The sequence below is a fragment of the Cherax quadricarinatus genome, chromosome 93 (genome assembly GCF_038502225.1).
Source record: "Cherax quadricarinatus isolate ZL_2023a chromosome 93, ASM3850222v1, whole genome shotgun sequence".
Taxonomy (NCBI): domain Eukaryota; kingdom Metazoa; phylum Arthropoda; class Malacostraca; order Decapoda; family Parastacidae; genus Cherax; species Cherax quadricarinatus.
The window spans coordinates 914,623-928,204 of NC_091384.1; the positions used below are offsets into that span (position 1 = coordinate 914,623).

General features: G+C 43.0%; 2 protein-coding genes across 10 annotated transcripts in view; one reads left to right on the plus strand and one right to left on the minus strand.

Annotated features, from left to right (window-relative positions):
• Positions 1–13,582, minus strand: part of Pi4KIIalpha (phosphatidylinositol 4-kinase II alpha) — a 70,062-nt gene that overhangs the window by 43,837 nt on the left and 12,643 nt on the right. The window contains exons 1-2 of one of the 3 annotated variants that reach the window (XM_053798072.2): positions 7,540–7,682; positions 2,844–3,235 (exon numbers count right to left, since the gene is read on the minus strand). The exons of 1 other annotated variant lie outside the window; for it this stretch is intronic. In XM_053798072.2, the coding sequence (XP_053654047.1) occupies positions 2,844–2,928 (85 nt within the window). In that variant the 5' untranslated portion in view covers positions 2,929–3,235; positions 7,540–7,682. Of the gene's footprint in view, positions 1–2,843; positions 3,236–7,539; positions 7,683–13,582 lie in introns of those variants that run through there. One more of the 3 variants, XM_053798071.2, reaches the window with a different exon arrangement.
• LOC128703421 (4-hydroxyphenylpyruvate dioxygenase-like protein) overlaps positions 1–13,582 on the plus strand; it is a 49,208-nt gene that overhangs the window by 5,211 nt on the left and 30,415 nt on the right. Inside the window, exon 1 of one of the 7 annotated variants that reach the window (XM_070104558.1) lies at positions 6,639–6,741. The exons of the other annotated variants lie outside the window; for them this stretch is intronic. The gene's annotated coding sequence lies outside the window, so the exon portion shown is untranslated. Of the gene's footprint in view, positions 1–6,638; positions 6,742–13,582 lie in introns of those variants that run through there. 7 annotated transcript variants of the gene reach the window in all.

The following is a 13,582-nucleotide window of genomic DNA, read 5'->3' on the forward strand; positions in this document are numbered from 1 at the left end:
GTTATTGAACGTGCTGAATCATGTCTATGGTATCCCAAAATATTCTTTATTGACATTTCCTGAAGACACTTAAACAGTGTTGAGATTGTTTAGTCTCACACAGACTGCTTATGTAATGGGGTAAAGGTGACAGGTCCTTAGCTTCGAACTATAGACCAATAAGCCTAACCTCCATAGTGGGAAAATTTATGGAATCAATAATTGCCGAGGCAGTTCGTAGCCACCTTGAAAAGCATAAATTAATCAACGAATCTCAGCATGGTTTTACAAAGGGGCGTTCCTGCCTTACGAATTTATTAACTTTTTTCACTAAGGTATTTGAGGAGGTAGATCATGGTAATGAATATGATATTGTGTATATGGACTTCAGTAAGGCTTTTGACAGGGTCCCACATCAGAGACTATTGAGGAAAATTAAAGCACATGGAATAGGAGGAGAAATTTTTTCCTGGATAGAGGCATGGTTGACAAATAGGCAGCAGAGAGTTTGCATAAATGGGGAGAAATCAGAGTGGGGAAGCGTCACGAGCGGTGTTCCACAGGGGTCAGTGTTGGGCCCCCTGCTGTTCACAATCTACATAAACGACATAGATGAGGGCATAAAGAGCGACATCGGCAAGTTTGCCGATGACACCAAAATAGGCCGTCGAATTCATTCTGACGAGGACATTCGAGCACTCCAGGAAGATTTGAATAGACTGATGCAGTGGTCGGAGAAGTGGCAGATGCAGTTTAATATAGACAAATGCAAAGTTCTAAATGTTGGACAGGACAATAACCATGCCACATATAAACTAAATAATGTAGATCTTAATATTACGGATTGCGAAAAAGATTTAGGAGTTCTGGTTAGCAGTAATCTGAAACCAAGACAACAGTGCATAAGTGTTCGCAATAAAGCTAATAGAATCCTTGGCTTCATATCAAGAAGCATAAATAATAGGAGTCCTCAGGTTGTTCTTCAACTCTATACATCCTTGGTTAGGCCTCATTTAGATTATGCTGCACAGTTTTGGTCACCGTATTACAGAATGGATATAAATTCTCTGGAAAATGTACAAAGGAGGATGACAAAGATGATCCCATGTATCAGAAACCTTCCCTATGAGGATAGACTAAGGGCCCTGAAACTGCACTCTCTAGAAAGACGTAGAATTAGGGGGGATATGATTGAGGTTTATAAGTGGAAGACAGGAATAAATAAAGGGGATGTAAATAGTGTGCTGAAAATATCTAGCCTAGACAGGACTCGCAGCAATGGTTTTAAGTTGGAAAAATTCAGATTCAGGAGGGATATAGGAAAGTACTGGTTTGGTAATAGAGTTGTGGATGAGTGGAACAAACTCCCAAGTACCGTTATAGAGGCCAGAACGTTGTGTAGCTTTAAAAATAGGTTGGATAAATACATGAGTAGATGTGGGTGGGTGTGAGTTGGACCTGATAGCTTGTGCTAACAGGTCGGTTGCCGTGTTCCTCCCTTAAGTCAATGTGACCTGACCTGACTAGGTTGGGTGCATTGGCTTAGGCCGGTAGGGACTTGGACCTGCCTCGCATGGGCCGGTAGGCCTTCTGCAGTGTTCCTTCGTTCTTATGTTCTTATGTTCTTATGTTAAGGAGTTCCTATTTTTTATGCACAATGATATACTCACTCTCATCGAAGGCTCCAGGTGGAATAATGCCGGCAATTATCAAGAAATTACTGAAGTTAAACAAGTTATTATTGTAGATGAATGGTTCAGAGAACCGACATGTTGATAAATTAGACACATGTGCAACTCTTGTTGAACAGGCACAAAACGATGTAGCTTAGCCAAAGGTTGAACCCGTAGAGTAAAATAACCATCGACGTCTATCACAGTTACATCACAAGGAGACTTAAGTCATGGCTGGAGGAAACTGCTCTAATTTCTCTCAATAATAACTTGATAAATTAGACACATGTGTAACTCTTGAGTATCTTTATTGAGGAAACGTTTCGCCACAGTGGCTTCATCAGTCCATACAAAGGAGAATCTTGAAGAACAGGAGGAGAAGGAGGTAATCAGTCCCTCAACCTTGAGTCGATGTGGTCAGTCCATCAATCTAGAATAGAATACGGCATACGTGCGGAGGAGCTTATAAACCGTAGACAGGAGAGGTGCAGCAGTCATAGGTGGTGTCACATTTGTTCAATGTGGAAGTAGGTCGTGCCCAAGAATTAGGTAAGCGAAGAATTCCCAAGTATTAAGATCCCTCAAGGTTGAGGGACTGATTACCTCATTCTCCTCCTGTTCTTCAAGATTCTCCTTTGTATGGACTGATGAAGCCACTGTGTGGCGAAACGTTTCCTCAATAAAGATACTCAAGAGTTACACATGTGTCTAATTTATCAAGTTATTATTGAGAGAAATTAGAGCAGTTTCCTCCAGCCATGACTTAAGTCTCCTTGTGATGTAACTGTGATAGAAGCCGATGGTTATTTTACTCTACGGGTTCAACCTTTGGCTAAGCTACATCGTTTTGTGCCTGTTCAACAAGGTTGTTGCTGTTAGCGACCCACAAAGCCATCACAGTCTAGCTGACCCGGCGCTACGGAGAGGTAATGATCCAGGTCCTCTTAAAGACTCCTATACACATCGACTTGAGTCGTATTTGTGTGTGGTGGAATGAGTACGAATATGTGGAGGAATGTGTCTGAATGCACAAGTTTATTCAGGTACATTACACAAGTTTAATTTTTTCAATTGTCTTATTAAATTGTGAATTAGCTGAGAAAACCCAATAAAATCAGACTTATTTCCATTGGAGTTCCTGGAAGAAGTACAGTGAGGTGATGGTGAGTTTTAGAACAGACAGTGACTCACCATTGAAGTTGTTAGCGATGATGTAGTGATCTTGCAGTATATCTTGGTCGAGCAGTCCACTAGCTGGGTCAGCAGCCATCTTCATCACTTCTCGTCCCTCTAACGACGCCACTGTCAACTTTTCCGTATCCACACTTATTTCCAGCGTGAGTGTAGGAGTGTATGTGGAGGCCTCGCAACGCGAGGTTACACTTCACTATACATACACTTAAACTTAACAGTTCGCTCTCAAGCACTTATATTTTAGCCATAAATATTGATAGTTCAGTTTGCAGCACTGATAGTTCACTCTCTAGCACTAACACTTCTCCCCTCCACACAAACGCTTCGTGACATCTCATTGGTCTGTATACTGATGGGTAATACTATCAGGTTGTTGTCAAATACCTGGCCTGCAGAGAATATTAACATGGTCATAACACTTTTATTATTATATTCACTATTTTATATGGTATTTAGATAATGAGGACGAAAGTTGTTTGTCATATTCTGTTAGGATGGGTTGCCTACAGTGATGAAATGTGCCAACCTGAGCTGGGAGGCTTCACTTAGGCCTCCTTCCTTCAAGCGTCGTGCCTTAATGTCAAGCGGGTTTTCGACAACGTGGATGGGTAAAAATACTCACGTAGGCTGGTAGTACGTATAATATATAACGGGAAGTATGGGAAGCGCCAACAGCCGACCTGCCTCTCTCTGCTCCCTATCTTCTCAAGTGCCTACGGGTGAGGGGTGTTTGAAATCCTGCAATGGTCAGCAGCAATATGAATAATCAGTCAGTGATTCACGCAGACGGTTGGTAGTGAGTCATCTACTGGTACACTGGTTACTGGTAACTGGTTACTAGGAACTGGTACTACTACTGAGAGCTCGGCGACGCTAATGTATGTCGTCCCGACATACAGCTACTACAAACTAGAGACGGCAGGTGTATGGCTTGGGCTGATTCTATACAATGTCAAAGTACACAACAATTGAACATTATAACATACATAAGTAGAATATTGGAATGGAAGCTGAACGTAATTATACAGTAACTGAGCAAGAAGCTTTAGCAATAGAATGGTCTTTAAAGCACTTCCGAGACATTATTTATCAGTACTCTGTTCATGTCTTGACAGACCATGCTCCACTGATACCTTTATTCCAGAACAAACAACCTACTGGAAGGTTAGCCAGATGGACCTTGACTATCCAAGAGTTCAATCCCACCTTTGAACACTTACCTGGCAAGTCAAATGTAGTCGCAGATGCCTTATCACGACATGTTAGTATAGTAACTGCAGACTCTCCATTTAGTGCTGAGGATGTAAAGAATGCTCAATGAACAGATCCCATGTGGTCTGGTGTGATTCGATTCCTGCTCCAGGAAGATCTTATTCTGACTGTGAAGCCACCAGCACCCATCAGTGACTTTGTCATGAACCAAGAATTACTGTATCGAACAGCCGAGTTGGGTACTCCTAGCAGAAGAGTTTACCAGTTAGTAATTCCACAGTCACTAGTGAATGTAGCCTTACAGCTAGTTCACGATGTACCAGGTGTTGCGCACCCTGGTATGGATCGTTCAGTAAAACAAGCCAGATTGAAATACTTTGGCCTCGTATGACAACTGATATTTCTGAGTATGTTAAGAAATGTAGTGTCTGCATGCAACATAAAGGTAATGCTAATGGCCCTAATCCAATCCAAGTATATCCAACTACTAGCGAACCGTGGGAAAGAGTTGCGCTAGATTTGTTAACTAATTTCCAATGTTCCCTCCAGGGCAACAAACATCTATGTGTTATGGTAGACCATTTCACCAGATATTGTTAGTTCCTATTGCAGATAAGACTGCCGAGACAGTAGCTAAAGCGTTTAAAGAACGCATTATCTGCAGGCATACCACCCCTAAGTCCCTAGTAACAGATAATGGTGGTGAATTCTGTAATGAGATTCTTGAAAATTTGTGTACCTTGTACAAGATCTCTAAATCCACCATTGTTCCTCATGATCCTGCCAACAATGGGTTAGCGGAACAAACCAATAAGTACTTGATGTCTTGAGAGCCACTATCAATCCCAACAGTGAAACTTGGCATGAAGTTATATCTGATGTGCAGTGTGCTATAAATTCTGCTTACAATGTTTCCATAGGTGACACTCCACATTATGCATTGCACGGTGTAGATAAACGTTTGCCTTATGAGTTGCTATATTCTAATCCGAAACCAAATTACAACCCTGATGATTTCATAGCAACTCGTACCAGCTTAGCTCAAAGTGTCTTTAGAAGAATCCGTGAAACACTTCATAAATCGACAGCAGAATTTACAAGAGTCGCTAACACTCGAGCAAAGCCGTCCAAAATCAAAGTAGGTTCGAGAGTTATGCTGACTAACTTTAACAAAACGTCGGCAATGCCTAAGCTTGATCAAAAGTTTGTTGGTCCTTGTCGAGTAGTTGAACATATCACTGGTAATAAGTATGAGGTTAGAGAAATAGTACCATCTACCTGTGGTTTTTTTCCACCCTTGTACCGGGTCTTAGTACTGCTTTGGCTCACATAATTGGTCAAGAGATTGTAGCTGGCGCCAACGATAAAGCCAGTTATGAGAGTTCACCTAGAAAGAGCATTTCTTCCGACGACAGTGTGAGTGTAGGAGGCGTCATCACCGCACAGGATGTCTTACCCTCATCACTAGTCACTCCATCTACTACTCCAGACTTCAGTGATAATTTTCTGTTTAGACATTTTTCTTGGATTTAAAGACATTTGCGTGTGTGAGACATTTACAGTGAATTTCTTGTGTACTCTAAGCCTTGTGTTTTCAGTGTAGACTCAGTGTTTCTTTGACTCATTATTTTTGCAATATTTTTCAGTGTTATCGCTCATCTCATATTTTTTTATGTGTTTTTTTTTATGCTACTCTATGTCTTTAGTAAGTATTATTTTGTAGTGTTCAAGTGTATTCCTTATTTATGTGCAGTATTTTGTTCCTTACCCCAGTCAGTCATTCCGTGTGAAGTAATTTATTCATTTTTATCTTGTATTCTTTCAGCATTGTATTCTCCAGAATTTGTCGTATACCAAATTATCCATTTATTTCTATGTGTACCTTTTTTCCGTACACCAGCAGTGTCTCATTCCCTGATCTTTTCGCAGACTTGTCTACCATTATTATTGCCAGCAATTTTTGTCGTATCAGTCACAGCAAGATTTTGTTGTAAGAATATACTAAAAAAAAATGAATAAGTGAATATGTTGTGTGTGCCCCGCCACTTGTGAGTATTCTTACCCCATCCACGTTATCGAAAACCCACTTGACATTAAAGCTCACGGAGGGCTCTTGATCTAAGGAATTTGAGCTACTCCTTTTATTACACATGACTGCCTCATTTCCCAGGCGCTGTATGATCCCTACAGTTTTAGCGAATAAAAATAATAACATATAAATGCGCAGATACATTTTACGCAGTACAAAATACCTTGGATTTTCCTGTCAGAAAAAATGGAGTTTCTAATCTAATCTGTTTAAGGTTGCAACCCACAAGTTATTTATCAGCAAATACTACTTCTTCTGAGAGTACTTCGCTGCATATTTACTAATGTAGCTCTGAAAATTCTATCAACATGTCTGGTAACATAATGTCAAACATAGACCTGACATTTGTGTTCAGGAAATTAATCTTGATTATGGTGACTGAATTTTCAGAATTGTTGATAAATGTGCGGTACAGTAGGCAATGCAATATCTTCACTAGGTGCCAGATCAACTAGGCTGTGATGAATATGTGGAGCTGGGGATCACCAGTAGCAACAGCCTGGTTGACCAGGGAAACATCAGAGGAGCCTGGCCCATGGCCAGGCTCCAGGAATAGAAAAATTCTCAGTACTCATCAAAGGTAGCCTAGTAAAGGTAAGCAGTGTGACTTATTGCCTGTGAAGTCTTTAGGTTCTCCCCAGGATGCCACCTACCAGAGTTGACTATCTCCCAGGCACAGTACCTATTTACTGCTAGGCGAACAGTGTGATAGGGAGAAGGGGGGTTCCCAGTAATGGTCACCTGATCAGGAGTAAAGGTAACAATGTAAGCAGGTGACAAATCTCTACAATCCACTGATCCTGTGTAAACTTTGCCACTATTATAATAACTACTGTTACCACTCTCTGACAGGACTTAGCGTCATCACCAACTCAAGTGCATCACCTCCTACAGAAATGTTCAAATTTTACTCTCGGGTGAACTTGCAAAGACGAAAATGAATGGAGGAAGCAACCGCTGTAACGAGGCGACCATGACTCAAGCAGCAGTGCCTATCATGCCTGGCTGACTAGGCACACCAGACGTGCTGTACAAGGCCTCGGGAGCATGCTACAGCAGGACGTGAAGAGTTCTGCATGACCCAAAGAGCAAAGGGACGCTACAACAGAACCTGAAGAGATTTATACCTGCATGACCCAGTGAGCAAATATGCTATTTCAGGATGTGGAGCTTATCATGCCTGCGTGACCCAGGGAGCACAGGCAGGCTACAGTAGGATACTGAGAGCTTATTATGCCTGTGGGAATCAGGGAGTAGAGACTACAGACAGGTGTGAGGACGCCATAATACGTCAGATAACAATATATCAGGAAATAACATCTGCATTAATATACACCGACCAACACATCCCCCTGAGTAGCTGGTGGCCCTCCCAGGCAACTTAAGACTTACTACAAGTTTTTATCAATGCTGTCAAGAGTCCAGAGAACCCTAAGTGTGCTGGGATGTACACAAGACGTGCATGACACGACGCACACGGGAACACAATGTACGCTAGCACACAACCACGGACAGCTAGCAACTGAAGGTTGTAATGTGGAGAGTTTTGTACACCTGAGAGCATGAGCCCCAACGGTCCAGCCCAACACCACCGGGTCCTACACTAAAGTAGAACCTCCCGTTCACATTTATTCCTTTACTCTTTATATATATATATATATATATATATATATATATATATATATATATATATATATATATATATATATATATATATATATATATTATATATATTATATATATATATATATGTGTGATGTGTGACATCACACATCCTTAGACAAGGATGTGTGATGTCACCGTGGTTGTTTAATATATTTATAGATGGGGTTGTAAGAGAAGTAAATGCGAGGGTCTTGGCAAGAGGCGTGGAGTTAAAAGATAAAGAATCACACACAAAGTGGGAGTTGTCACAGCTGCTCTTTGCTGATGACACTGTGCTCTTGGGAGATTCTGAAGAGAAGTTGCAGAGATTGGTGGATGAATTTGGTAGGGTGTGCAAAAGAAGAAAATTAAAGGTGAATACAGGAAAGAGTAAGGTTATGAGGATAACAAAAAGATTAGGTGATGAAAGATTGAATATCAGATTGGAGGGAGAGAGTATGGAGGAGGTGAACGTATTCAGATATTTGGGAGTGGACGTGTCAGCGGATGGGTCTATGAAAGATGAGGTGAATCATAGAATTGATGAGGGAAAAAGAGTGAGTGGTGCACTTAGGAGTCTGTGGAGACAAAGAACTTTGTCCTTGGAGGCAAAGAGGGGAATGTATGAGAGTATAGTTTTACCAACGCTCTTATATGGGTGTGAAGCGTGGGTGATGAATGTTGCAGCGAGGAGAAGGCTGGAGGCAGTGGAGATGTCATGTCTGAGGGCAATGTGTGGTGTGAATATAATGCAGAGAATTCGTAGTTTGGAAGTTAGGAGGAGGTGCGGGATTACCAAAACTGTTGTCCAGAGGGCTGAGGAAGGGTTGTTGAGGTGGTTCGGACATGTAGAGAGAATGGAGCGAAACAGAATGACTTCAAGAGTGTATCAGTCTGTAGTGGAAGGAAGGCGGGGTAGGGGTCGGCCTAGGAAGGGTTGGAGGGAGGGGGTAAAGGAGGTTTTGTGTGCGAGGGGCTTGGACTTCCAGCAGGCATGCGTGAGCGTGTTTGATAGGAGTGAATGGAGACAAATGGTTTTTAATACTTGACGTGCTGTTGGAGTGTGAGCAAAGTAACATTTATGAAGGGATTCAGGGAAACCGGCAGGCCGGACTTGAGTCCTGGAGATGGGAAGTACAGTGCCTGCACTCTGAAGGAGGGGTGTTAATGTTGCAGTTTAAAAACTGTAGTGTAAAGCACCCTTCTGGCAAGACAGTGATGGAGTGAATGATGGTGAAAGTTTTTCTTTTTCGGGCCACCCTGCCTTGGTGGGAATCGGCCGGTGTGATAATAAAAAATATATATATATATATATATATATATATATATATATATATATATATATATATATATATATATATTTATTATTTATTTATAAGGCACAATCATATATACAATGGAACATATCAAGAGATTATAACTCTCTTACTGCTTCTCAGAAGCTGGACGGGAGCCCAAGACACACCAGGCATTCCCTCTCCGGATGGCCATTACGTTAATATTTTTAGGATACACAGATGATGTGTGTAATTGGCCCTCCGCAGCCCCCCTCCCTCATCCCCCACCCAGATACTGACAGATCAATAACATCACTGTCATAACTTAGATAAAATTATGCCACATCATAACCACTAGAAATCTGCACACCTGCACTACACTGTATCTCCACTCTCTATAACACCATATGTACAAGTATACATATATATGAGAAATATTCATAAGTAATAACTCCAGGTCTGATGGAAGCCTTCGAAGCTGTCGTAGCTACGAAGCTGTCGGCATTAAGCTTCATCAAACTACAGATAAAAATTTGATCTCACGTCTGAAACACAGTGTAAGAATTTTATATTTGTGTTCGCCATGGTGCGAACACCATCTTTAAGTGTGCATGTGATCAGGACGTGTTAGGTGGGTTTTACCCTATGAAGGAACACATCCCCTTACACACGTCCCTCACACGTGTGTACTCGCCTATATGTATGTATGTGTACGTGTGTTCACCTATATGTGATTGCAAGGGTCGATGTTTATCTCTTGGCCCTGCCTCTTAACTTCCCGATTTCTAGATTCACTTCCTCCTAGCCTCGTGGGCCCTACCATACCTACTCTTAAAACTATGTATGCATGTGTGTGTTCGTGTTACCTATTTGTGGTTGCAAGGATCGAGTCACAGATCCTGGACCGGCCTCTTCACTGGTCGCCACTAGGTCCACTCTCTCCCTGCTCCATGAGCTTTATCGTATCTCTTCTTAAAGCTATGTGTGTGTGTCAGAGTCAGCCAGCCAACACAGCATCAGCAGCCCAGTGGGTGGTACCATCAACGTTCTCTTGAGTTATTTACCCTGGCGACCGTCTGAACAAACCTGTTATGCTTCTTATCGGTTCGTTGATTTAGACAAAAATATTGGATTACACCTTAGTTTTGGTGCTGGAAAGAAATTGGAAGATGCAGGTTGCTGTTCTTTCTGCTGCTGTTGCTGCTACACTTAATGATGTCAGTGTTACCGTTGTTTGTGGTGGTGGTGCTACTGCTGGTGGTGGTGGTGGTGCTGCTGCTGGTGGTGGTGGTGCTGCTGGTGGTGGTGGTGGTGGTGGTGGTGCTGCTGGTGGCAGTGGTGGTGGTGCTGGTGGCAGTGGTGGTGCTGCTGCTGGTAGCAGTGGTGGTGGTGCTACTGCTGGTGGCAGTGATGGTGGTGGTGCTGCTGGTGGTGATGGTGGTGCTGCTGCTGCTGGTGGCAGTGGTGGTGCTGCTGCTGGTGGTAGTGGTGGTGCTGCTGGTGGCAGTGGTGGTGCTGCTGCTGGTGGTAGTGGTGGTGCTGCTGGTGCTGGTGGCAGTGGTGGTGCTGCTGCTGGTAGCAGTGGTGGTGGTGCTACTGCTGGTGGTAGTGGTGGTGGTGGTGGTGGTGGTGCTGCTGGTGGCAGTGGTGGTGGTGCTGCTGGTGGCAGTGGTGGTGGTGCTGCTGGTGGCAGTGGTGGTGGTGCTGCTGCTGCTGCTGGTGGTGGCAGCTGTGGTGCTCTGCTGCTGCTGCTTCTAGTAGTGACGGTGACACTGCTTTAATTACCACAGTCATCCCAGGGAGCTCTCACTTAGACACCACATAAACCCTGTTTAGCAGTCCATGCAGGTCTTATTTTAAATTCATTCTTAAATGACTTGGACTCATACAAAATATTTAGAGGAACTCGAGAGTCTACAGAGAGAGAGAGAGAGAGAGAGAGAGAGAGAGAGAGAGAGAGAGAGAGAGAGAGAGAGAGAGAGAGAGAGAGAGAGAGAGAGAGAGATAGGGGTGGTGTCATTAGGTGCTTACCTACCATAAGTTGCATCATTAACTTCATGAGTCACCAAATTCAGGTACTTGCGCTTGTTTTATAATTAACATTACTAGCTACACACACATACTTTTAAACCAATAATTATACTTAAATACTTCCACCAGTTACTGGAGTTTTCCTATACAGGACTGGACTTTCTTACACCGGATACGATATTCCAGCAAGAATGGAGTTTTTTTTTTTTTAACATTTTTCCTTGGATGCGATCCACAACAGTCGACTAATACACAGGTACCTATTTTTTTACATTTAAGTGGGCAGCAGGGGTGATAGGAAATTTGGCCAAATGTTTCTCTGCGCCAGGAAATCGAACCCAGGACCTTGAGAGCGTGAGTAATGGTAATGCCGGCGATCAACGCGGCAAGCAGGAAGGAGTGTGGAGATGGGAGGTGGGGGAAGGGGGTGAGGGTTTGAGATGGGCGGTGGAGGAAGGGGTGATGGTGTGATATAGAGGTGGGGGAAGTGGTTAGGGTGAGGGGGAGATGAATATGACTCAAGTTACGTCATAAAGACGCGTCACAACACACATATTGACTCCCATTGCCAATGGTAAGTAGGTGACCTGATTTAACCCTAAAGCTACCTATTAAACACACGCTTGTTGTGCAACATCTTATCACTGAGCCAGCATTTAAACCAATGTATTTTCCGTTATTATTATATACATGGGAAAGTTGAACTAAGACAGGCAGTCCTCGATAACACACTGTCTTGGGTTATTCTTGGTGACTAACACTCCGGGTTAAAAATCAGAAGTTACTTATTTCCATTGGGATCCTTGATTCAATAATCTTTCACCGTTATCAAGCCCATCCCCCCCCCCCCGGGTCTTTAACGAGTGCGCTGTTACAATGATCTGGTCTACAAGTGTGAAGGAGACCTTGGTAAGTCTCCAGAATCTAACCTTGAAATCGAGGCTTAAAAATTGTCAGAAGAAATGTAATCACTCGGTTGGTTGCCAAGGGTTTGTAGGATTGGGCAGCTCCAGACCGTAACAGAGCGGATCTCACAGTCTTGTATAGTAGTTACCCAGGTAGTGATTGTCATTTAGTTCATGTTAGTAGACTATTTACCTGGAGTTACCTGGAGAGAGTTCCGGGGGTCAACGCCCCCGCGGCCCGGTCTGAGACCAGGCCTCCTGGTGGATCAGAGCCTGATCAACCAGGCTGTTGCTGCTGGCTGCACGCAAACCAACATACGAGCCACAGCCCGGCTGATCCGGAACTGACTTTAGGTGCTTGTCCAGTGCCAGCTTGAAGACTGCCAGGGGTCTGTTGGTAATCCCCCTTATGTGTGCTGGGAGGCAGTTGAACAGTCTCGGGCCCCTGACACTTATTGTATGGTCTCTTAACGTGCTAGTGACACCCCTGCTTTTCATTGGGGGGATGGTGCATCGTCTGCCAAGTCTTTTGCTTTCGTAGTGAGTGATTTTCGTGTGCAAGTTCGGTACTAGTCCCTCTAGGATTTTCCAGGTGTATATAATCATGTATCTCTCCCTCCTGCGTTCCAGGGAATACAGGTTTAGGAACCTCAAGCGCTCCAGCCTGATCACCTCGCAGTTAGTAGGTACTTGGGTGTGAGTCCACTATATGTCGCACCTTAGGTAAGGGGAAATGTGTGGCCAAGTCTCCTCTGACTTTTTTTTGAGTTATCCTAGTTTCTCTACACATATGCTGCTATGTATGATAATCTGTGTAACTGTATTTGTGTATACCTGAATAAACTTACTCCTTACACCTGTGTAAACTCTAATGTAACGTTTTGCCCACCGGAGGTGAACTTTCTCCACGTGTCTTACACTTGTCGGAATAATATACCTTTTCTGATGCTCCTTACTAACAACAGTAAGAACAATAATAATTTGAAAATAATTCTATTCATGATGAAACATGCTAGGCTAAATTAGACTACACAAATGTCAATAAATGCAAATTTAAGAATTATTAGTTGTTTATGAGCAGAGTGCGGGGGCAGACACACAAGCAGAGCATGACAATGTAAATACTAGAATTAGACTGAGATCTTATTTATGGCAGGTAGCAATAGTCGGAAATACCTGTGACCAATTGCTAGAGTGATTCTGCTCACGAAGCCCAGTCTGAGACCAGGTATGATTAAGTGCCTAGTCAACCAGGTTGTGGCTGTTAGTGGCACGCAGGCCTGCATATCCCTCACTTGTTGCACACTTCAACATTACGTGGACAAATTTCTTATAAATATAACACTATACAACACCTGCGAAATCGGAGGTAATCAGGTTTGATGCAAGTACAAGGGGAGAGTAGCTCCAATGGCTCGGAACAAGAGCCCTTCACCAATATCAAGGCCCCCCTTTCTTGATGGGGTTTATTTTATTTTATCTACTCAGCACTTTAAACATATTCCGTTTCCAACATTATCAAAGTTACACTATCAATATTAACTTGCTAGTGTTGTAACAAATCCACTCTCATATTAC